General features: G+C 39.1%; 1 protein-coding gene across 1 annotated transcript in view; it reads right to left on the bottom strand.

Moving 5' to 3' along the window:
• Positions 1 to 23,126, bottom strand: part of HADHA (hydroxyacyl-CoA dehydrogenase trifunctional multienzyme complex subunit alpha) — a 41,843-nt gene that overhangs the window by 6,941 nt on the left and 11,776 nt on the right. The window contains exons 7-13 of the mRNA XM_081254984.1: positions 21,351 to 21,453; positions 13,552 to 13,674; positions 12,978 to 13,096; positions 10,959 to 11,015; positions 9,176 to 9,285; positions 5,192 to 5,326; positions 2,950 to 3,121 (exon numbers count right to left, since the gene is read on the bottom strand). Coding sequence (XP_081111110.1) covers positions 2,950 to 3,121; positions 5,192 to 5,326; positions 9,176 to 9,285; positions 10,959 to 11,015; positions 12,978 to 13,096; positions 13,552 to 13,674; positions 21,351 to 21,453 — 819 coding nt within the window. The remainder of the gene's footprint in view (positions 1 to 2,949; positions 3,122 to 5,191; positions 5,327 to 9,175; positions 9,286 to 10,958; positions 11,016 to 12,977; positions 13,097 to 13,551; positions 13,675 to 21,350; positions 21,454 to 23,126) is intronic.

The raw sequence follows: 23,126 nt of genomic DNA, 5'->3' as shown, positions 1-23,126 counted from the left end.
AGCTTATTCATATTTTTATTCAGATGCTTGGATGAAAAACAAAGAAGGCACATCTGTCAAATTTGTGCAAATCTGGGCAGGCAGAATCCTAACATCAGAGATAAGAATCAAGATTCAAGATACATTCAACATGCTGAAAAACTGAGTGCAAAATAAGATCAATTATAATGAGGATAAAGGTAAAGTACTGCATTAAGATTTTATGAAAGAGAAGAAAGAGAAATAAATGAGTAGACACCTAATGGGCAAGACCTGGGCTTGGCAGTAAACTTGTGTTAAAGAGCCCATGATTTTATTTAATCAAAAGTATAGGGGCTTCCTTGGTGGCGCAGTGGTTGACAGTCCACCTGCCGATGCAGGGGACGTGGGTTCGTGCCCCGGTCTGGGAGGATCCCACATGCCGCAGAGCGGCTGGGCCCGTGAGCCATGGCCACTGAGCCTGCGCGTCTGGAGCCTGTGCTCTGCAACAGGAGAGGCCACAACAGTGAGAGGCCCGCGTACCGCAAAAAAAAAAAAAAAAAGTATAATGTGAGTCAAAAGTAGAGCCTGATGATCAGAAAGCTAACATAGTCTCAAGCTGCATTATTAATGGCATGGTGTCTAATGTTGGTGGTAAAATTCTCTATGAAGAGCAAACCAATGTCTCCAAAGATGGCTGGCAACAATCCTTCCCCTCTTGTACATGTGTGTCTCTCCTCCCATCCAGAGGCACAGTCTCTTTCCCCTCCTCTTAAATCTGGGCTGGCCTATGACTTGCTTTTACCCATGGAAAGTAGCAGAAGTGACTCTGCCAGTTCCAGGCCTTGCCTTATGAAGTCCACTGGCTTCTGCCTTGCTTTCTTAGAAGCCAGCAGCCATGCTGCAGAGAAGCTCTGGCTCGACCACTAAGTGAGGACAGGCCACAGGGAGAGGGAGGCGCCCCAACCAAGCTTTCAGCTGAATGCAGTCCCACGAGTGCCCCCACTGGGAAGCCACGTGGAATTAAGGGCCAGCCGCCTCTCAGAGCCCTGCCCTAACTGCAGAACTGTGAAAAGGTCATTGTTTTTGTGGTGGTTTGTCACACGCCAAGAGAACACTGAGACATGGTGAAGGCAGCAAAGGAGACAAGCAAGACAGTGAGGGGTCTGGAGACAAGAATTATGAAGATATTAAAGGAGTAAGTTTCTTTAGTTCTGTGGAGAGGAAGAGAAGTTTTAAATCCCTGAGGAATGACACATGTAGATTCAGCTTTACCATTTTCCTGTAAAGAAAGGAGAGGCCAGGTAAGAGGATGGACTTGATGGCCTCCTAAAGATCCTTCACTTGAAATTCTTTGATTTTCCAAATACAGATCTGTTCTGGACCTTGCTCTTTTCCACCCTTTCTGAAAAACTTCTTTGAGTATCTCCTACCTTAGATGATTTCACTAGCTTCTCTAAAAAGGTAAAGGCCTGTGACATGTTACATAAATAACTACAACATATGTAACACTTTGGATTTTACCTTTAGGAATAATCTTAGTCTTTTCTTACTATCTGCTAAAAATTCATGATTCCCCGAATATCCTCCCTTTCTCCCAGTCCATGGACTTCATGGACATATAAAACCCCTTTTCTTTTCTTTCTTTCCCTTCTTTTCTCCCTTAACCTTTATGTTTCAATGGGAACTACTGTATTGATTTGTTCATAGTCTGCACTTCTCTTGATCTGATCCCTCTTCTTTCTCTTTCTTTTCCTTGATCACTGGCTTCCCAACTGCTAAAACTAACAAACTTTTCTACACTCAGATACTCCCAAATCCTGATTTTCCAAAAGCAAATACCATCACCCAGTCAGGTGGCAAATGCTCTTTTAGTGGTAAACGAATCTGTCTGTTTTTGCCACCCCTCAGTCTACCTTCCATTGGCCCAGCAGGACCCCCAAAGCCCCGGGAACGTTGTGTCCCTTTCTCTGCTGCAGTGCCACCTTGCACAGAGAGAACACACACCTACCCAGCTCTTCTGAATTCACTCCCTCAGCTGAATCTACATTACACTCTGCCTAAAGAATAGATTTTGGAATGTGTGTTTCACAAGTGGAATCCATCCCAAACTGAGCTGTTTGTCTTTAGTTTCTAAACCCTCCTTAGGTTCATTCTTTAGTAGAGCAGAGATTGTCCTCCCATGGAAGGGCGTCTTAGGAGTACAGCCCACTACTCAAGACACCCCAGAATGCTGCAGAGTCAGTGCCATTTTATTTTCACCATTTACTAACCTACACTCTGTTTATTTAACTGTAGGCTAGTCGGGGCCCCAGTTCTACCCCCTGCCTGGATTACTGCCATCTCTTCTTTCCTCCTTTCCTCTTTCTTCACACCGCCCAGTTCAAGTACTTGTTTTGTTCATATTATCCCATCTCAAGAGTTGACTATGCACAGCATTTGGGCTCAAGACCAGAGTAGCATTTCCACAAAATGAGCATCTGAATCCTGCCTGGAGAAACTGTTTCTCCCTATTTCCTCTGCTGCCTAGACCTGAATTAGTTTAGTTATAGCTTGCAGCCAACCAATAATGTCAAGACGTCTGGCTACAGTCCATGAGGTTATTTGTATGTTTGGGTGACTGAACTCCCAAATAAGGCTAATGAACCCTGTGCTTAATTTAAGTTCATAAGCTACTTGTTTGTCTTTCCTTAGGACTTTGATTTGACCTTTATACACAGTGTGCATGGGTTCACATAAAAACTTGCATTTGGGGGACACAGTTTTGAGGGGCGCAAGCCTGCTGTGTCCCCTTTTGCCTGGCAAAGCAATAAAGCTGTTCTTTTCTACTTCACCCCTCCAACAAACAAACAAACATACAAAACCCCTTACATCTGGGAATGAATGGCCCCATAAAAAGAACCGCAAGTTTCCTAGAGTTCCTTTAAAAAACCCTGTCTCTGTGTTCTCCGCTCACAACCCAGGATTCAGTACAGCAGGCCCCTTACTTACCGCTTCTACTTCCTTGAGCACTTTGTGCTTAAGACTGAGGTCCTCAAAAACAGCCTCAATCACCATGTCAGCCTTTTCAAAACCCTGGTAATCGAGCTGCCCAGTCAAGTTGCTGAAAAAGGCGTCCCTTTCAAACGATGTTAGTGCTTTCTTCTTCACTTTATCATTCAGTCTAGGAAAAAAACACATTCCTAGTCAGAGGAGGAGAACAGGAAACTAACATTTATTGAGTGTCCATGGGCCAGACAGTGTGCTGTGTGTTTTTCACCAACTCAGTGAGGTAGCTCCCACTTTGAGGGAGCTGAGCTGCTCAAGGAGACTCAGAGGAACCTGTGGTCCAACAGCAAGTTAAGGGAGGGTCCTAGGGTTCAAACAGGCTGACCCCCACATCCATATTCTTTCTACTAAAAGATGCTTCTACATGCCCCACCTGCATAAATGGTATCACTAATAAAAGAGTTAAATTTGCCAAGAGGAGTAAACATGAACACTAAAATGGCAAACAAGAGAGCAGCTCTAGTAATTCTCTACTTACAATAGGGGAAACAGCCAACACGGGCCCTAGACCACGAGTGTATACTTGCTTACATATCATTTTGTTATTCTGTAATTGTGATCTACCGGAGGACAGAGACCAAGCATTATGTCATATATTCTTAATCCATTTCCTGGTCAGTACCTAGTAGCACATCATATTGATTACATAAAATATTAACTCAAGGTTTCTTCTTCCCCACAGAGAGCTAAAAAGGATTCCTGCTACTCAGACACTTAACTGATAGTTTTTTATTGCCAAGGAAAATAGGCTCTCTTAGGTTTTAATCTGACCGCACTTTCAGAATAAATGACCTAGAGTTTTCCTCTGAAAGAATGAAGCTACACCCCATTCACTAGTTTCCTTAACCAAAAGAAAAATTAAAGCCACAAGGTAAGTTCAAAGAAGTAGTCAGTTTAAGTCTCAAAAGTATGGATTCAAATATCTTGGTTTCTGACAACCATGTCAGCAGTCAGCAAGCAAGATTCTTGTGAGAGTTCAAAACATTATTAGTTGCTCTAATTCTAATGCCTAATGAAACTATTCCCGAGAGGACAAGAAATATGTATGTCCCAAGTCAGCAGTACAGTGAGGGGCACTCACCAGAGCCCGATGTTTCTAATGCAAAAAGGGAAACCCGGGACAGCTGGATCCAAAAGAGGTCGAGGGGGGAAAAGCTATTTTAGAGCAATTTCTCATTTTGGTGACTGTATGAAACTCTGGGAACACTTGCGTGCTGGCCTCAGGGCAATGGTGTTATCGAGCACAGCCATTTTGGGGGATCAGAATCTTTTACTACAATGCCTTGCTATCTTACATTAAGATAGTTGCTATCTGCCAACATGATTAAACCTGCCAGGTCCTGCACAGTATTATGGTAGCAATATATGAGCAGAAAAGGGGTAAAAACACACTTAAGCTACGTAATCCATTTAAGAAACAAAAAACTAACTCAACTAAAAGTCACATGCAAGACATCAAAGTTCAGCCAGCCTTAGACAGTCTATTACATTGGAGCAGAGAAATGAGCTGAAACAAATTCCCAGTTTGGCCAAGTTGCTGCTCCATTTTTCCCCTCTGCAAACCAGGCAGTATGTGTGTGGGGTCAGGGAGAGGAGGGAGGGATGGGCAGGAGGGAGAATAATATTCCCCGTTTATTAATTCAGAAGTAAGATGGAGACACAGTCCATAAGATCCAGATATTGTGGAACCACATCAGTTAACTGCTTCTCTATGGTAACACTGGTCAAGAAATATGAGGTTCATGAGTTCTGATCCCAGCCCCACCTTCAAGATGCAGTTACACATTTCCTCATATCCTTATCTCAGTTCTCTCTATAGACACAGTCATGCTGTTTCAATATTCTATAACAATACAGCAATTAAAATTCACAAACATGAGACTTTCTAGTCTGATACCAAAGTATAAACTATATGGCATTTAAAAACGTCTAATAGATAAGGTTTTCTCTTCTGCACTCAAAGACTACAGACTCCAATGACGTTAATGATTTATAATAACATTGTCTGCAACAACAGCAAAAAAGAAAAAAAAGTGAAAGAAGGAATTAGCATGTCTAAAAAGCAAAGGACATGAGACTTAACTATGGAGTATCCAATACAGATCATGTTCAGGAGAAAGGAAACTGTGCCGGCAAAAACCAAAACACACGCTACTCTCCCAGCAAAGGCAGAGAGCAGGCTTACCCTTTGAACACTTGTTGCTGTCCTCGCCCCAGCGCGGCTAGCGTAGCATCCTTCAGTATAGTCTGTAGGCCCTTATCCACAGAGACCTGGGCAATGCCGGCCCCCATTAGCCCTGCGCCAAGAACGGCGAGCTGCCTGAAAGGAAAGGATGAAATGACTTTTGGTATAAATCTTAATTAATTCAGTAAAAGTGGGAGATTGCCCAGGTCGTTATCCAATAAACCAACTAAAGCAGGGACAACAATAAGGTATTTAAAATAATTTTTACCTACAAAAAGACATCTTTCATAAATGACTGATTTTCAAAGTTAAATGCAAAAATCCGTTAGGTCTAAAAGAATTGGTCTACCCAAGGAGACAGAATTATACTCATCTTCAATCATACCTGAGATCACTGAAAACAAAACAACATGGATTACGCTTAAATTAACGAGTATTTTTCTTCAAACAAAAGCCAACTTGCAGTGATAGGCCTAAAGACTAATCTCTCTTCTTCCAACTACTTACTTGCTACTGATTTTGCCATTTTCCAGTCATCTTTCATTTCTCTTGAAATCTGTGCCTTTCTCACCCCTTAGCTGGATTGGTTCAAAAGACTCTTGGATGGTTTCTTTGCTTCCAGACCTTACCCCTCCCTCAAACACCTCCATACATGCACATTACTGCCTTTTCCACCCCTGAATTCCTCTTGAACTTATCAGGACCATTTGGCTTACCCCACAGTATTTTGGAACAGCTTCATGTACATCATTTTTGTCTCCTCAACTAAATTCTAAGCTTTTGAAGGGATAGAGATCATGTCTGATGACTCTTTTTAGTTTTCCATAGTTTTGGAACAATATGCCATTTTCCCATAAGTAACTAAAAAAAAATTTTCAGAACAACTTCCTTCATAAAAGAAGCCCAAGTTTACAACACCGTAGACCTAAATTAGAGTTGTTTCATTCATAACAATTCTGATTATAATGTTCAAAAATCATATTCAAGACCTGAAAAGGCACCCTAACTTCAACTCCTGGGAGTATCTTTCAAATGCAGCTTTGCGATAATACACATTTTTATATGGTGAGTGTTAAGTAACTGGAGAACATGAGAAAATAGGGTAGAAAAACATAAAGAATAGGAGCTGAAAAAATTATTCATGTATTTATTGCATCAAAATTAAAATTTGCTTGACAAATGACCCCACAAAAATTAAGACAACCATAGAAGAGGAAGAAATTTGTAACAGGTATAGCAGACAAAGGATTACTACTGGGGAAATATAAAGAACACACATATCAATTAAAAAAGATAACCCAATAAAATGGGCAGGGGTTTATATAGAGCAATTCACAGAAAAAGAAAACAAATTGCCAATAAAATGCCCAATTTCCCTAATAATCTGGGAAATGCCAATTAAAACGAATGTATTCTCTCCCCATCAGATTGGCAAAAATTTTAAAAGTAACAGTGAGGATATAAGAAATTTTGTTCTTTCATGCATGGTTGAAGGAAGTATATACTTTGCCCTATATAGGAGGTCAAATGTATTAAAACCAAAAATGGCATCTTCTACGACCCAGTAATTCTACTATCTATCTACTCTAGAGAAATGCACTTATGCACAAGATGATATGCTGTGATGAACAGTCATACAATGTTTACGATAATGAAAAGTTGGAAGTCATCAATCTTTCAGTAGAAGATGAAGAGGAACAAGTTAACTGGTATGTACCCACATACATAGTCTCCAAGTCATACCACTGACTAAAAAGGATTATTATAGGATTCATACTGAAGGATCCCTTTTATATTAAAACATTCAAACCACAAACACAAAACATTCATCTAGTATTCAAACTTCCTTATAATAGTTTTTTTAAAAAGGAGATTAAGAATGCATTCTTTGCATAAAAAATTAATTTATAAAAAGAGAAAATACATAAGGAATTCAAATTATTATGCGAGGCAAGGGAGAAGAGGCCTAGAGAGACGGAAGTGGAACTATTACTGACAACTGGGAAAGCAGGAAGGGCGATGCCCTTCCTTCAATGTTCTTTATTAGATTTTCGGTTCAACCTATTCTGCCTTGCGTACCTTATAATTTATTCTTCATTTCTAAGATGAGGTTACCTTTTCTTCAATTTATTTCCCAAGTTAGGTCAACTCATATCATCCTGTTTTTCTGCCCATTTAATTCTGAGTTTTTGAACTTTTGATTCAAAGTGATTCTTTTCTTATCTGTAAATATTTATTTAAGGATATATAATTCAAGTTTGGAAGCATCCTGCTATAGTTTTCTTTTGCATTGTGGTTGTTTTGGGGGGAGAATTTTTGTAAGCTTAAGTATTTTGATTCTCATTTTCTTATTTCTTCTTACAGGAGATTCACATGCATGCTGCCTGTCTTTTCTGTGTACTGGTACACAATAACAGCTTCTCCAGGTGGTATTATATGCTATCTGCATATAACAGTAAGAGTTACATGCAGACCAGAGTAGGAGTCAGGAGTGGCTAATTAGCTTAGGAGTAAACATTTTATAATTAAAAATTTTTTAAATTAATTAATTAATTTATGGCTGCGTTGGGTCTTCGTTGCTGCACACGGGCTTTCTCTAGTTGCAGCGAGCAGTGGCTACTCTTCGTTGCAGTGCACAGGCTTCTCATTGCGGTGACTTCTTTTGTTGTGGAGGACGGGCTTTAGGCATGCGGGCTTCAGTAGTTGTGGCCTGTGGGCTCAGTAGTTGTGGTGCACGGGCTTAGTCGCTCCGCGGCATGTGGGATCTTCCTGGACCAGGGCTCGAACCCGTGTAACCTGCGTTGGCAGGCGGACTCTCAACCACTGGGCCACCAGGGAAGTCCAATTTAAAATTTAAGAGTAATTTTTGTAGGATGTGTAAAGAGATGCAGATTTAAGTGGCCATATCATCACTCCACTGCAGCATGGAAGTAATTTATCTCACCCACTGAATGCGAGATATTGTCAACATTAGGTGGTACACAGACAACCCGACCGATACTGATCACCACGTATGCTGGAGAAGCAGTTACAGTTGTGTTTCATATTCTAATTTGGAAATCAGCCCTCTTGGCAAGAATCTTGTCTGTCTCACCTAGGCTTCTTATTGATTTTCTCTTCTGCTTTGGATTGCAATCTCATTAAAGGTGAGCGGCTGGAGAAGGTAGTAACATTAGCTGCTTTCACAAATCCCTCTCTGTAATTCAGGTAGACAGTGTTCCTCAACCTCAGCACTGCTGACATTTTGGACTGGATACTTCTTTGTTGTGGGGCTGTCCTGTGCGCTGTAGGATGTTTAGCAGCATTCCGGGCCTCTGGCCACCAGATGCCAGTACCATCCCTCCCTCCCCAGCTGTGACAACCAAAAATGTTTCCAGAGACTGGCAAGTGTCCTCTGGTGGCAACGTTGCCCAGGTTAAGAACCACTGAGCAAGGGGGTGAGTTTAGGGGCATTACTAAACTTAAGATGCTGAAGAGCTATTTAGGCAGCATAACACTGAAAGGCTCGCTGAAGAGAATAGATATGAAACAGGTAAGTAGACTCTCGAACGCTTAGGCTGTAAGCTAAACGAAGGACAAGACTTTAATGACTACAATGAGGCTTTACTTTTTTTAATGAGGGAGAAGTGTGAGTTCCCAGAGATGGTATCTCAAGTCACAGAGAGAGACAAGGTCATTAAACAGCACATAGTGTGCGTATTTGGTTTAGGAAGGGGAAACCTAAACCATATTTCTAGGGGACATCAATAGTGAGACAAAAATGCCTCTACAGGAGACATTAGAGAGGTCAGGAGAAAACTCAGCACAGGCAGAACTCTGAAAGCCAAAAAATCCTTCGTAGGAATAGGGATCTAAAGTGCTCAGGACAGAAGAGGTTTAGGGCAAGACTGAAGGCATAAATCTAGCTCTATGGATCTTCAGAGACATTGACAAGCATAGCATGTGCTGAAATCCACAGGGGCTTCCTATACAGAGCTGACTTACTTAACCTCCTTCTGCGAAGCTCCAAATTTATTCTTCTTGCATAGGGTCTGACCACGGTAAAGTCCTATCAAGGCTTTTGATTCTTTGGTCATTGCGAGCTCTCCAAATTTCTGGAAAAAGGGAAGAAGAAAAGGTAGAACTTCTCAGTCTTGGAGACGTGGATTCTTTGGGGTCAGTTTCTCTGCAGAGCAGAGGTAACATATGCAAAGCCTCAGATCCTGAGCTGCTGAAGTTGGTCTTCTGCTGAGCGTCTTTCTTTCACTCCCCTCATCTGTACCACTTCCAACTACTGCTTTGAAAGGTTCTGGATATAACTGAGCTCTCAGATTCTCTACATCAGAGGTTGTGGTAACTTTTTTCATGGAATTAGAGTGTCAGAGCCAAAATGGACCAATCATCTCAACCACCGCCCTCATTTTAAAGACTGGGAAGAGGAGGCTCAGAACTTAACCTTGCTCAAAGCCACACTGCCTCAAAGGGGCAGAAACAGAACTTGAACCCAGGCAGTATGACTCCCAACTCCAGTTCTCCTTCCAGGGTAGCAGGCTGCCCCATGTGATATCTACCACTTTAAAAGGACCTTAACACTTACAGAGAACAAGTCTCAACTTAGTGGGAAACAGCATGAGATTTAGAGTCTGTATTTGAAAGAACTGAATTTAACGACTGGCCCTGCCATTTCCCAGTTGTGAACCTTTCTTCATCCTTAAAATGGGAAAAACAATACCTATTTTACAGTATTGTTGTGGGAAGTAAATGAAAACACTAGTAAAATGACTGGGCCTCAATGTTAGCTATTACCATCATCAATATTATTAGAATTTACTGGTACGATTACATGGTTGCAAACAGCACTTAAGAGAAGGAATCCCTCTAATAATGTTGCCTTCCTGTCTGAATAGAACATGGAACAATGTTCTACTAATCTTGGCAAAGTAGGTTCTATTCAATAAACCAGTGATTTTCAAACCATGGGTAGAAATCTATCAGTGGTCATGAATTTAGGAGGTTGTGATAAGTAGAACAGATAGAAAATACTGAGTACAGTGTACAGGCTAATTATTTTGGGAAATATGCTTCAATCTTTCTGTACATATGTGTATGTGTATCTAGTGATAATGTAAAAGAATTAATCAGAGTGCACTGCAGTAAGCAACCCAGTATAAGAAATGTTTTCTCTGGAACTTGTCCTGAGCTCTTCAGATATCTTTTATTCTATTATTGAAGAGCAATCATCCTTCAATGATTGCCTAAAACTTCAAAACAACCCAAACAACTAAAATCTACAATACCACCAACTTGTTAGGAAGTGGAAGGGCTGAGGCTGGTTCGTGTGTTGCTGTTTTCTTGTCTTAGTGGGTGCAAAACATTTCCCTTCACTTCCTAATTCATCAAAGGGAGGCTGCGCTTCACAGGTTTATCTCCAGGCTCTAACAAGTAAGAACCATATTTTTCTATCAATGTACTCACTTTATCACAACAAAACCAGCCCAACTACAGAACAAAAAGTCCAAATGATTCCTTTTGAAAGGATTCTAACTCTGCTCCTGCTTTTCCTAGTTATACCCTCATTATTGAGAGCAAGTTCAAATATCTGGGGACTACTATGGTTTTCTTAGCACCTACTTGCTCACTGAGATTAATCGTAAGAAACGACAACCAGTGGAAGAAAACTTTTTTTTACTAGGCTTTGAATACTTTACCTTTTTTCAGTTTTACACAGCATTGTGGATCTCGCTTTTTCTGTCTCTAATAATAAAACACTGAAAGGAAATAACTTTACCTGAGATTCAGAGAGATAGCCAGCATCACTCCCTTGCTCAATCCCAGTCTTCACTACCTAAAAAACATATAAAGTACTTGTTCCTTGTTGGAATGGATCGGCAAGATATACAGTAATGCTGAAAAAAATTGCTAGTGTTGTTAGTCTTCAAAGAGTAAGTCAAAAGTCTAGACTGGAGTGAGAAAGAGAAGAGGACTGAGGGCCTTACTGCTTAAGACTGACTTAATTCTCCATCTCTGAGGCTACTGCTCAACCTAGCATAAAATGGAAGGAAATAAAACAGAAGGAAAGGGAATTAAGAAGTCAGAATAGGAAAAGAACACAGAGGTTCCACAGCTCAAACTCCACCTCCTTATCCTTTGAATCCTGTTATTTTGTCAGAGAAAGAGCTGCCATCACCCCTTTCTGAGTCCAATAATAGGTCTACCTTTTCCTCTTAACTCCCTTCCCTCCTGCTTGAATTATTCTTCCAGCTCCTCTCCTGTTCTCCAAATGTGGGCAGGTCCCCAAAGTTCCACTTGCAGCACATTTCTCCCTCTATTTATTCTTCTTCAGGAAAATCATTTAGTTTATCACATTAATCATGAACTCCATGAAATTCAATTTAACATTTGGGGTAAGTACTAACCTAAGTACAATAGCAAGTATAAAAGAAATAACCCTGTATTCAATCACCATAATTTAATGGTGATTAAAAAAAACCCCAAATATATCCATCTATATTCTTAATTGACTTCTCTGTCTAAACTACTGTTGCTTGAATTTCCTGAATACCTAATCTCAACACTTCTAAACCTTAACTCCTAACTCTCTTTGGCAAGTCTCTTACTACCTTCATATTTTTGCTTTTACTCTTCTATTTCGGGGTCTTATCCAAACTTCAAGTCTGAATTACCAGAATAGTTTCCTAGTTCATTGCTTTACTTTGTCTCTCTTTCTAATCCATTTATACTCACTGCCATGAAAACGGTTCTCTATGATCTATACAGGACAAAGATCAAATTTCTTAATTAATTACTGTCTACCTTTTAAAATCTACCTTTGGTCTGCCTTTCTGAAGACATTGCATTATCCTCTTACAAAAACTGATCTGATTTGATGTTCCTTGAAGAGCCTCATGCTTTCCAGCTTCTGTAACTTTGCTCAAAATGCCCATCCTACCTGGCTTTCTCATCATGTATTCTCTAACAACTTCAGGGATCGTTCCCTCCTCAGTGAATTTAGCAATCTTCCTCTGTCCCAGTTAGCTGGCGTTAACCCTATGCAGCTGCATATCGCCCCCATCCTGCCATCTGCCTTACCACATATATGTGTTTAATCTCCCCAACCCAGACTGTGTGAGGTGAACGGAAGTAGGGGACCACGTTTCCTATTTTATATACTTTGGTGTCCTCGGCTCAAAATATACTTGTTGACTAGTTCATTCTCCAATTCTGAAATCTTTGATTATTGATCTTGTCTTCAATTATTGCTCTTTTGATCTTGGACTTTCCAGATTGAAGATTTTTTAAGTTTTAAAGTCTACCTTTAGACAGATGTTACTTCAACTCTGTGATCATTTTAATTATCCTCCTTGAGCTTTTCCAGAACTTCTCTATATCATTACATCTTTTTCATAATTATGGCAATGGAAAGTCAATGAGACATTTTAGGTAATGACAATGGTTTTGACTAAGGACAGAATACAGCCATTAATTTTGTTTCAACTACCTCTTAATCAATGTCCAATATGTTACTGGCTTTGTTATACTGATATGACATAGGTTCCTTTCCTGGTTTGTAACTGGTAATTTTAAGCTCATCAACTAAAAAGTATGCCTGGCACTAATTTTCCCCAAATATCCATTTATATAAATCCTCATAGCTTGCTATGCTCTTGTGTTATTTTTGGTAAGTACTTTGATAGCAGCATGAAGAACTTTAGTACTGGCACACATGGTGCAGAATGGCAATAAAGAGTACTGCTCTAGACAAAGGGAAGAAACATGAGAAACGTGGGAGTATGGGGTAAAGACTCACATCAATTATTTTCAGAGGTGCAGGATAAAGGCCCTTGGTCTGCTTTCGTACTTTTTCTTCCACCTTTTTGTAAATCTGTTTCCTGACAAATGGAATACTCATGGCATACGATGTCAATTCTGTAAGGTAAAATGCTTTTAGATCCTTACTGGAAAGAGCCCAGCCTCCTTTGTTAGTTTGTTCTGTAAACTCCATAAAAATGCAGTGATTCTAGCTATCTGAAAGAACTGCTCTTTACTCTGATATAAACAATCTAAATTTCAACCTAAGCACTTCTTTAAACATTAGTTGATAAACATTAAAGCTTGGTGTTGGGTTCATGGGTATTTATTACACTATTACATTATTCTATTTTGGTATTATTTAAAATTATCCAAAATAAAAAGTTTAAAAAAAATGTCTTTAACCAGTGTAAGGTCCAGGACTTGAGCAGAGTTATTGCATCCTTTAAGGCTGACTTTACACTTCAGAGTAAACAATGCACTTACCTCTTCCCTCATTTCGGATTTATAGAAAATAAAATTAAATTCCCTGGAAAGAAGCTTTGCCTTAGTTCTTGAATAATGACACTCACTTTCTACCAATCCCTTGTCTCTCTTTGGAGAGATCTTTTTATCAGCTAGTCCTTTAGCAAAAGTAATTGCAACTTCTTCTAGGTATTCAATTGTCCGTTCCTCTGGAGGTTTTATTCCTGGTCCTGTAAAGATGAACACAACAGACTGGAATGTAAATCAGGCTTGGATCAGTCCCAGGTGGGCAAAACCCAGGCAGGCCAAAGCCGAAGGCTCCAGCACCCACTTTCAGCGCAGCTTTCTAAGTCTGACTAGAGACTGGTAGGTGGCAATGTCATGAACTATGGACTCAAAAAGAGAAGTCACACTGAGTGAAGGTGCAACAACCTCCTCCTGGTAGAAAACAAGTCTTAAGCCCTATTTAAGTCTGGCCTCCACTTCTGAGTAGGATGTATTATGTCTCATGAGGCCTGTTTTCTTGCTGCAAAACTGGAAAACAAAAAAATCAATTGCAAAATCACATTTGTAAAGACACTGGAGAGCTGTGGAAGCAACAAAGGTTATATGAACAGAATTCCAGAGGGAAGAGCCTGTCCAATGTGAACTGATGATTGCTGGACATTGTCTTGCCTGGGGGTACATGATGCTTTTGGGCGTGGGCTGAAGACTGGACTTGGCTCAAGCAGAAGGATGCTACTGAGGGAAAGTGAAATGATCAGAGTTTTTGGTGGTCACACACAACAAGTCAGTACTAGAAGAAAGCAAACGCAAAGCTAGTTTTCCCGCATGGAACATCTGTGAAGTTCTAAGGTGGTGCAAGAGGCTGGAAGCTAGAGTGAGATCTCTTATAGTGTCATAATGTTTAGCACATGCAGTACTTGTATAGAAAGAGGGACATGCCAAAAACATGCACCTGATTTTTCGCTTGAGGCAGAGCCTGATACCAAACTTGCTGGAGGCAGGAGACAAAGACTCAAAAAAGCCAAAGGCTGTTTTCACACAGCTATGAAAACAGACACCTACCAGGCTCTCAATCAAAAGCTTCTAAGAGCCACACTGGAGCGAGAGGTGGCTGAGGTTGAAAAGCCGATCTTGTGCCTTCTTATGGTGTATAGGGAACAAAATCCCAGTAGAGGGAGAAGCCTGCAACAATATGCAACCATTCTCCCCCTTAAGACATCTGCCCTACTTTCAGCCTCCATGGACAAGGAAGAAAATGAACTAAGCCCCAAACTTCTGAATGACAAAAGTGCACAGGGTCCACAAAACTCATAATGTAATGCTGGACTTATGGAAGAACACTGGAGAGCAGTTGCTACACAAAAGGAGAGCTCCAGAGATCTACAGAGGGGCCCCTTGAAACTCAGGCGAAGTATCATTCTGCACATGCATGAGAGGAAACTACCTGAGGCCTGGGAAAGAACCAACATAAAGGCATGAAAAGAAGCAAGAAAAAACATGGTCTACAGCTAGGAGACAAACTGACCGAGAGAAACAGATGCAGAATTGAAAAGATAGGATAAGCAGACACAATGTTAGAAAGGTTACTGTAAATTCATGCCATATGTTAAAGAAGGCAGAGGAAAACAGAAACATAATGAAGAGAAATTGAAGATGTAACAATGAATCAAATATTATTTCTAAATATGAGAAAAAACAATACCTGAAACAAAAAATATAGGCAATTGGATTAATAGCAAATTATACTGTGAAGAAGAAAAGATCAGGAAACTTGAATACATGGCAAGAGAAATATAAACAGACTGAAAAAAAGAAACAGAGCTTCATTTTGGGACAATATCAAGTGATCTAAGCTATGTGAGACTGAAGTCTCAGGAAAGGGGTAGGGGACTAAGGAGACAAAAGACTTGTACTCTGAAAACTATAAGACGCTAATGAAAGAAATCGAAGATGACACAAACGGATGGGAAGATATACCATGTTCTTGGATAGGAAGAATCAGTACTGTCAAAATGACTATACTACCCAAGGCAATCTACAGATTCAATGCAATTCCTATCAAATTTTCACAGAACTACAACAAAAAATCTTACAATTTGTATGGAGAAACAAAAGACCCCAAGTAGCCAAAGCAATCTTTAGAAAGGAAAACAGAGCTGGAGGAATCAGGCTCCCTAACTTCAGACCATACTACAAAGCTATAATCATCCAAATAGTATGGTTCTGGCACAAAAATAGAAATATAGATCAATAGAACAGGATAGAAAGCCCAGAAATAAACCCACGCACCCATGGTCAATTAATGTACTACAAAGGATGCAAGACTATACAATGGTGGAAAGACAGTCTCTTCAACAAATGATGCTGGGAAAACTGGACAGCTACATGTAAAAAAAATGAAATTAGAACATTCTTTAACACCATACACAAAAATAAACTCAAAATGGATAAAAGACCCAAATGTAAGACTGGATACTATAAAACTTAGAGTAAAACGTAGGCAGAACACTCTTTTACATAAATCACAGTAATATCTTTTGCGATCCACCTCCTAGACTAATGGAAATAAAAACAAAAATAAACAGATGGGACCTAATTAAACTCAAAAACTTTTGCACAGCAAAAGAAACCATAAACAAAACGAAAAAACCCACAGAATGGGAGAAAATATTTGCAAACGATGTGACCGACAAGGGATTAATCTCCAAAATTTACTAACAGCTCATGCGGCTCAATATCAAAAAACCAAACAACCCAATCAAAAAATGGGCAGAAGACCTAAACAGACATTCCCCAAAGAAGACATACAGATGGCCAAGAGGCACATGAAAAGATGCTCAACATACCTAATTATTAGAGAAATGCAAATCATGACTACAATGAAATATCATCTCACACCAAGCAGAATGGCCATCATCAAAAAATCTACAAACAATAAATGCTGGAGAGGGTGTGGAGAAAAGGGAACCCTCCTACACTGTTGGTGGGAACATAAATTGGTACAGCCACTATGGAGAACAGTATGGAGGTTCCTTAAAAAACTAAAAATAGAGTTACCATATGATCCAGCAATCCCATTCCTAGGCATATATCCAGAGAAAAACATGGTTCAAAAGATACATGCACCCCCAATGTTCACCACAGCACTGTTTATAATAGCCAAGACATGGAAGCAGCCTAAATGTCCACTGACAGATGAATGGATAAAGAAGATGTGGTACATATATACAATGGAATATTACTTAGCCATTAAAAAGAAGGAAATAATGTCATTTGCAACAACATGGGTGGACCTGGAGATTATCACACTAAATGAAGTAAATCAGGGAAAGACAAATATCATATGATATTGCTTGTATTCAGAATCTAAAAAAAAATTGATACAAATGAACTTATTTACAAAACAGAAACAGACTCACAGATGTAGAGAATGAACTTATGGTTACCAGGGGGGATGGGAGGGTGGGAGGGATAGATGGGGAGTTTGGGATTGACGTGTACACACTGCTATATTTAAAATAGATAACCAACAAGGACCTACTGTATAGCACAGGGAACCTTGCTCAATGTATAGCTTTAATGCTTAGGTTAGAAAAGAAGAAAGGCCTAAAATCAATGAAAGAAACCAGAAACTAGTTTCTAGTAAGAAACTAGAAAAAAGAAGAGCAAATTATATCCAAAAGCAAGCAGAAAGAAATAAATAATAAGACAGCTGAAATCAATAAAACAGCAAACAAAATCAATGGAATTAAAAGCTGATTCTTAGAAAAGATCAATAAAACTGATAAATTTCTAGCCAGACTCATCAGGGAAAAAAGAGAAGACACAAATTAGCAATATCAGGAATGAAAGAGGAGTATCATTATAGAGTGTAAAGATATGAAAAGAATAATAATAAAGTATTATGAACAACTTTTTTTTTTAACTTTAAAAAAATATTTATTTATTTATTTGGTTGTGCTGGGTCTTAGTTGCAGCAGGCAGGCTCCTTAGTTGTGGCATGCCGACTCTTAGTTGCAGCATGCATGTGGGATCTAGTTCCCTGACTAGGGATCGAACCCAGGCCCCCTGCATTGGGAGTGTGGAGTCTTATCTACTGCGTCACCAGGGAAGTCCCCTGAACAACTTTATTGAAATAAATTTGTCAAGTTAAATGAAATGGACAAAATCTTTGCAAAATAAACAACTACAGCTCACTCAAGAAATGGTGAACCTGGGGCTTCCCTGGTGGTGCAGTGATTAAGAATCCACCTGACAATGCAGGGGACACGGGTTCAAGCCCTGGTCTGGGAAGATCCCACATGCCGCAGAGCAACTAAGCCCATGCGCCACAACTACTGGGCCTGTGAGCCACAACTACTGAACCCACACGCCACAACTACTGAAGCCTGCACACCTAGAGCCCGTGATCCGCAACAAGAGACACCACCACAATGAGAGGCCTGCGCACCTCAACGAAGAGTAGCCCCCACTCACTGCAAACAGAGAAAGCCCATGCACAGCAATGAAGACCCAACACAGCAAAAAAATTAATTAAATAAATAATTTTTAAAAAAAAATTAAAAAAAAAAAGAAAAGAAATGGTGAACCTGCACTACTATGTATAGAATGGATAGCTAATAAGGACCTGCTGCTGTGTAGCACAGGGAACTCTACTCAATGCTCTGTGGTGACCTGTAGGGGAAGAGAATCTAAAAAAGAGTGGATGTAAGTAAATGTATGGTGATTTGCTTTGCTGTGCACCCAAAGCTAACACAACATTGTAAATCAACTACACTCCAATTTAAAAAAAAAAAAAAAAAAAGGAAAGAAAGAAAAGAGAAATAGTGAACCTGGGAATTCCCTGGCAGTCCAGTGGTTAGGACTCAGTGCTTTCATGGCCAGGGGCCTGGGTTCAATCCCTGGTGAGGGAACTAAGATCCTGCAAGCCACGTGGCAAGGCCAAAAAAAAAAGAAAAAAGAAAGAGTCAACCTGAATAGCCCCATATCTACTAAGGAAATTGAATTCACAGGTTATAACCTTCCCAAGAAGTAAAACTCCAAGTCCATATAACTTCACTGGTGAATTTTATCAAGGATTTAAGGAAAATATAATACCAATTCTACACAAAATCTTCCAGAAAACTGAAGAGGAAGAAATATTTCCAACTCATTTTATGAAGTCAGAATTACCCAGATATCAACACCAGGCAAAAATATCACAAGAAAAAAAATATTATTCCTGAGACCATTATCTCTCATGACCAGACATAAAAATCCTTCACAAAATTTTATCTGATTCAGCCGGCACTTTATAAAAAGGATGATACATCACAACCAAGTGAAGTTTATTCCAGGAATGAATTCAATAGTCAAAAATCAATGTAAGTGACTTTACTTAATAAACTAAAAGGACGAACCCAAACAATCATCTCATTAGATGCAGAAAAAGCAATATAGTTCTCAGCAAACTATAAATAAGGTACATCTGCAATCTGATAAAGGGTATATATGAAAAATCTACATAACATTATACACCTTACAGCATCAGGGTGAATGTCTCTCTTAAGACTGGAACAAGTTAATAATATCTGCTTTCACTTCAAATCAATATTGTACTAAAGATCTTAGCCACTACAATAAGTCAAGAAAAAGAAACACCAACCAGATGGGAAAGGAAGGAGTGAAACTCTCTTTATTTGTAGATAACATGATTATTTATGTAGAAAATCCTCAGGAATCTACAGAAAAAGCTAGTAGAATAAATAAATTTAGCAAAATCACAGAATACAAGGTCCACATACGAAAATCATTTGTATTTATATATGTTAGTAATTAATGAGAAATTAAAGTTAAAAAAGTATAATGGCACAAAAGTATGAAATACTTAGGTACAAATTTAACAAAATGTGTGCAAGATATGTTCAACAAAAAGTATAAAACACTACTGAGAGAAATTAAAGATGACCTAAGTAAACAGAAAGTTCTATTATGTTCATAATGAAAACACTCAGTATTTTTAAAATGTCAATTCTCCCCAAATTGATACATTGATTCAATGGAATTCCAATCAAGATGCTAGCAGATGTTTTTGTAGATATGGATGAGATGATTTAAAATTCATATGTAAATGCAAAGAAACTAGAATAGGCAAAATGATATTGAAAGAAGAGAAGCAAGGTGGAGGGTGGGGTTACACTATCAGATATCAAGATTTACTACAAAACACAATAATCAAGACAGTGTGATACTGTCTTAAGTAAAGACATATAAATAATTGGAAATATGAAACCTAGATATAGATCCAAACACAGAGGGTCAACTAATTTTCCACCAAGGTGTCAAGGTGTCAATGGGAAAGAAGAGTCTTCTCAACAAATTGTGCCAGGACATTTTGGATATTCATAATCACACAACAACAACAACAACAACAACAACTCAATCTTTACCTCACACCATACATAAACATTAACTTGAAATAGCACAGACCAAAATGTAAGAGCTAAATTGCAAAACTTTCAGAAGAAAACATAGGAGAAAATCTTTGTAATCTTGTTAGGAAAAGATTTCTAAAACACCAATACCATGATCCATAAAAGAAGACTTTGATACATTGGACTTCATCAAAATTAAGAATTTCTACTCTTAGATAATGAAAAGACAAGCCACAGACAGGGAGAAAATATTTGCAAATTACAAGTCTCATAACGGACTTATATCCTGACATATAAAGAACTCTGAAAACTCAGTAATAAGAAAAACAGCTAAATCAAACAAAATGGGCAAAACATTTGAACACTTTATCAGATGATATACAGAAGGCAAATAAATACATGAAATAAGTTCGGTATCTTTGGTCTTTAGGGAAATACAAATTAAACCCCAATGACATATTACTACATTCCTATTGAAATGTTTAAAATTAAAAAGACTGAGCGTGTAAAGTGGTTGTAACTAGAACTCTCATACACTGCTGGTAAGAATGTAAAATGGTATAACCACTTTGGAAAAACAGTTTGACAGGTTCTTAAAAGCTAAGCACATCTATCATATGGTCCAGCCAATCCACTTTTCAGTATTTGTCCAAAAGGAATGAAATATTTGTCCACATAAAGACTTGTCAATGAATGTTCATAGCAGCTTTATTCAGAATCGCCCCAAATTGGAAACACCTCAAATGTCTATCATTTGGTGAACGGATAAACAAATTATGGTTTACCTATACAATGGAATGACATTCAGCAACAAGAAGGAATACATTGCTGACATATAACAACATGGATGAATCTCAAAAGCAGTATGCTAAATGAAAGACACAAAAAGATACATACTAGAAATGTTCTATTGTATGATTGTGGTGGTGTTTACATAGCTATATACGTTTGTCAAAATGCAAACTGTACATTAAACACTGGTAAATTTATTATCATGTAAATAACATCTCAATAATGCTGATTTTTAAGAAATGTAAGAGGGTCATGAACATACAATCTGGAATAGTGGTTTCCTTGGATGAGAAGAGGCAAGGAAATTGTATGGGAGGAAGCAGCACATTAGTAGATGTCAATTATTAATATCCTTAGGTTGGTTGTTTCATACATGTTTACTGTAGTATTAAAACAGACACAAAAAACTGAAGAATAGTTATCATGGATAATGATACAGGTAATTTAAGAACCAAAACTAATGACTCGATTCAATTCTGTACTCCTGATGTCCCAATTATAAAAAACGTAAAATAGAAATTGGGGTGATGTTGAAAATGATTTAGTATTAGTTATTTTTAGAAAACTTCACTCTTCAGAATAATGACTCATTTCTTAAGTGTTTGGGTTTCACTATAACCAATATTCAAGATATTAACTCTTTAAAAAAATAAATAACTTCATAAGGCTCAATTCTGAAGCATGTTAGCACTTACCCAGCGGTTCCACCAGTTGGTCAACCAGTCCCATTTTCTTCGCTCTGTCGGCACGAATGCCTCTACCAGTCAGCATCATGTCAAAAGCAGCAGGCACACCCACCTAACAAGCCAGCAAGGATTAGAGCAAAGGTGGAAAAAAATCAGAGTGACAATTACAATTTACAAATCATCCAACTGAGCAAAATAAATATTAAAATGAGAAAAGTCAAACCAGATTGTTTTGTTTGTTTGTTTGTTTTTATTTGCGGTACGCGGGCCTCCCACTGCTGTGGTCTCTCCCGCCACGGAGCACAGGCTCCGGACGCACAGGCCCAGCGGCCATGGCTCACGGGCCCAGCCGCTCCACGGCACGCAGGATCCTCCCGGACCGGGGCACGAACCCGTGTCCCCTGCATCGGCAGGCGGACTCTCAACCACTGCACCACCAGGGAAGCCCTCAAACCAGATTTTTATGTTATATATCCATCAACGAAATTTTATATACTGATACACATTTAGGTAAAGTTTAGTTTTAGAAACCTCCGCCTGAAGTTAAAAATGTATTTATATCTCTTAATTCAATATGTAGGATTTCTGTCTTATGGATTGATAAAGTGGAGAAAAATGTCATGTTTCCTAAAATTGTACATTTATGTCATTCTGAGTTTCTTCTCTATTATTTGTATAATATTTAAAATTCCTATACTGGAATTAGTAGAGACTGAGAAATCTCATAGTTTTGACAATGTCTTTATTTTTATTTTTTATTTTTTTTGCGGTATGCGGGCCTCTCACTTCTGTGGCCTCTCCCGCTGCGGAGCACAGGCTCCGGACGCGCAGGCCCAGCGGCCATGGCTCACGGGCCCAGACACTCCGCGGCATGTGGGATCTTCCCGGACCGGGGCACGAACCCGCGTCCCCTGCATCGGCAGGCGGACTCCCAACCACTGGGCCACCAGGGAAGCCCGACAATGTCTTTAGAAAGGATCTTAGACTTAACAAAAAGAGAACTCAGCTAGGGCTTTGCATGTAGGTGCCAGAAGAACAGCTTCTAACAACATTCAAGAACCAACTATAACAAAACAAAAGAAACAGCAATATTTTCTATACACATATAGGCTTATTCATTCTTTCAGTAAATCCTCTTGGCAATTCCTATGAAGGAATGCACACTATTTATTATCAGAAAACAAATACCATAAACTTTCCCATTTTTCTATGTCCAACTCATACCAACTTCTCTGCAAAGAGTATTTCTGCTGAGTGTTGTTTTCCCTGAAGAATCCACAGTGCCAGAGGCTATGAGGTTCAGGGGGCCCTCAAGTTTAATGTTAAGATTGCTCTGCAGCTTCCAGGTCTGACTGTCCTTCCCTTCCTCTTAAGAATTCAAAAGTCTGATGGGCCTCTTTTGGGTCTATAGAATACAACAGTGAGATCATCCAAATCAGTGGAAAGGTCTGCCTCTTAACAGTTATCATGAAATAAGACCCAGGGATTTGAAAAACTGGTAAGATCATACTGTGCAGAGAAGGAACAAATTAAACTCTAAGTTCCAGAAGGCAAGACATGTATCTTATTTATCTCTTCCCTTCCTCAGGGAAGGACCCTGATCAATCATTTTTATCAAGGAATTGAAAAAATAAATAAAAAGTAGAATTGAAAAAATAAACAAATATCAGGAATAAAATGTTATTGATCTCATATATTCACATTGTATTTGGTTTCTAATTTGTGTGTGTGTGTGTGTGTGTGTGTGTGTGTGTGTATGTGTGTGGTACACGGGCCTCTCACTGT

The sequence above is a fragment of the Mesoplodon bidens genome (genome assembly GCF_964165515.1).
Source record: "Mesoplodon bidens genome assembly, chromosome: 14".
NCBI lineage: Eukaryota > Metazoa > Chordata > Mammalia > Artiodactyla > Ziphiidae > Mesoplodon > Mesoplodon bidens.
This window is presented reverse-complemented; position numbering and strand designations above follow the sequence as displayed.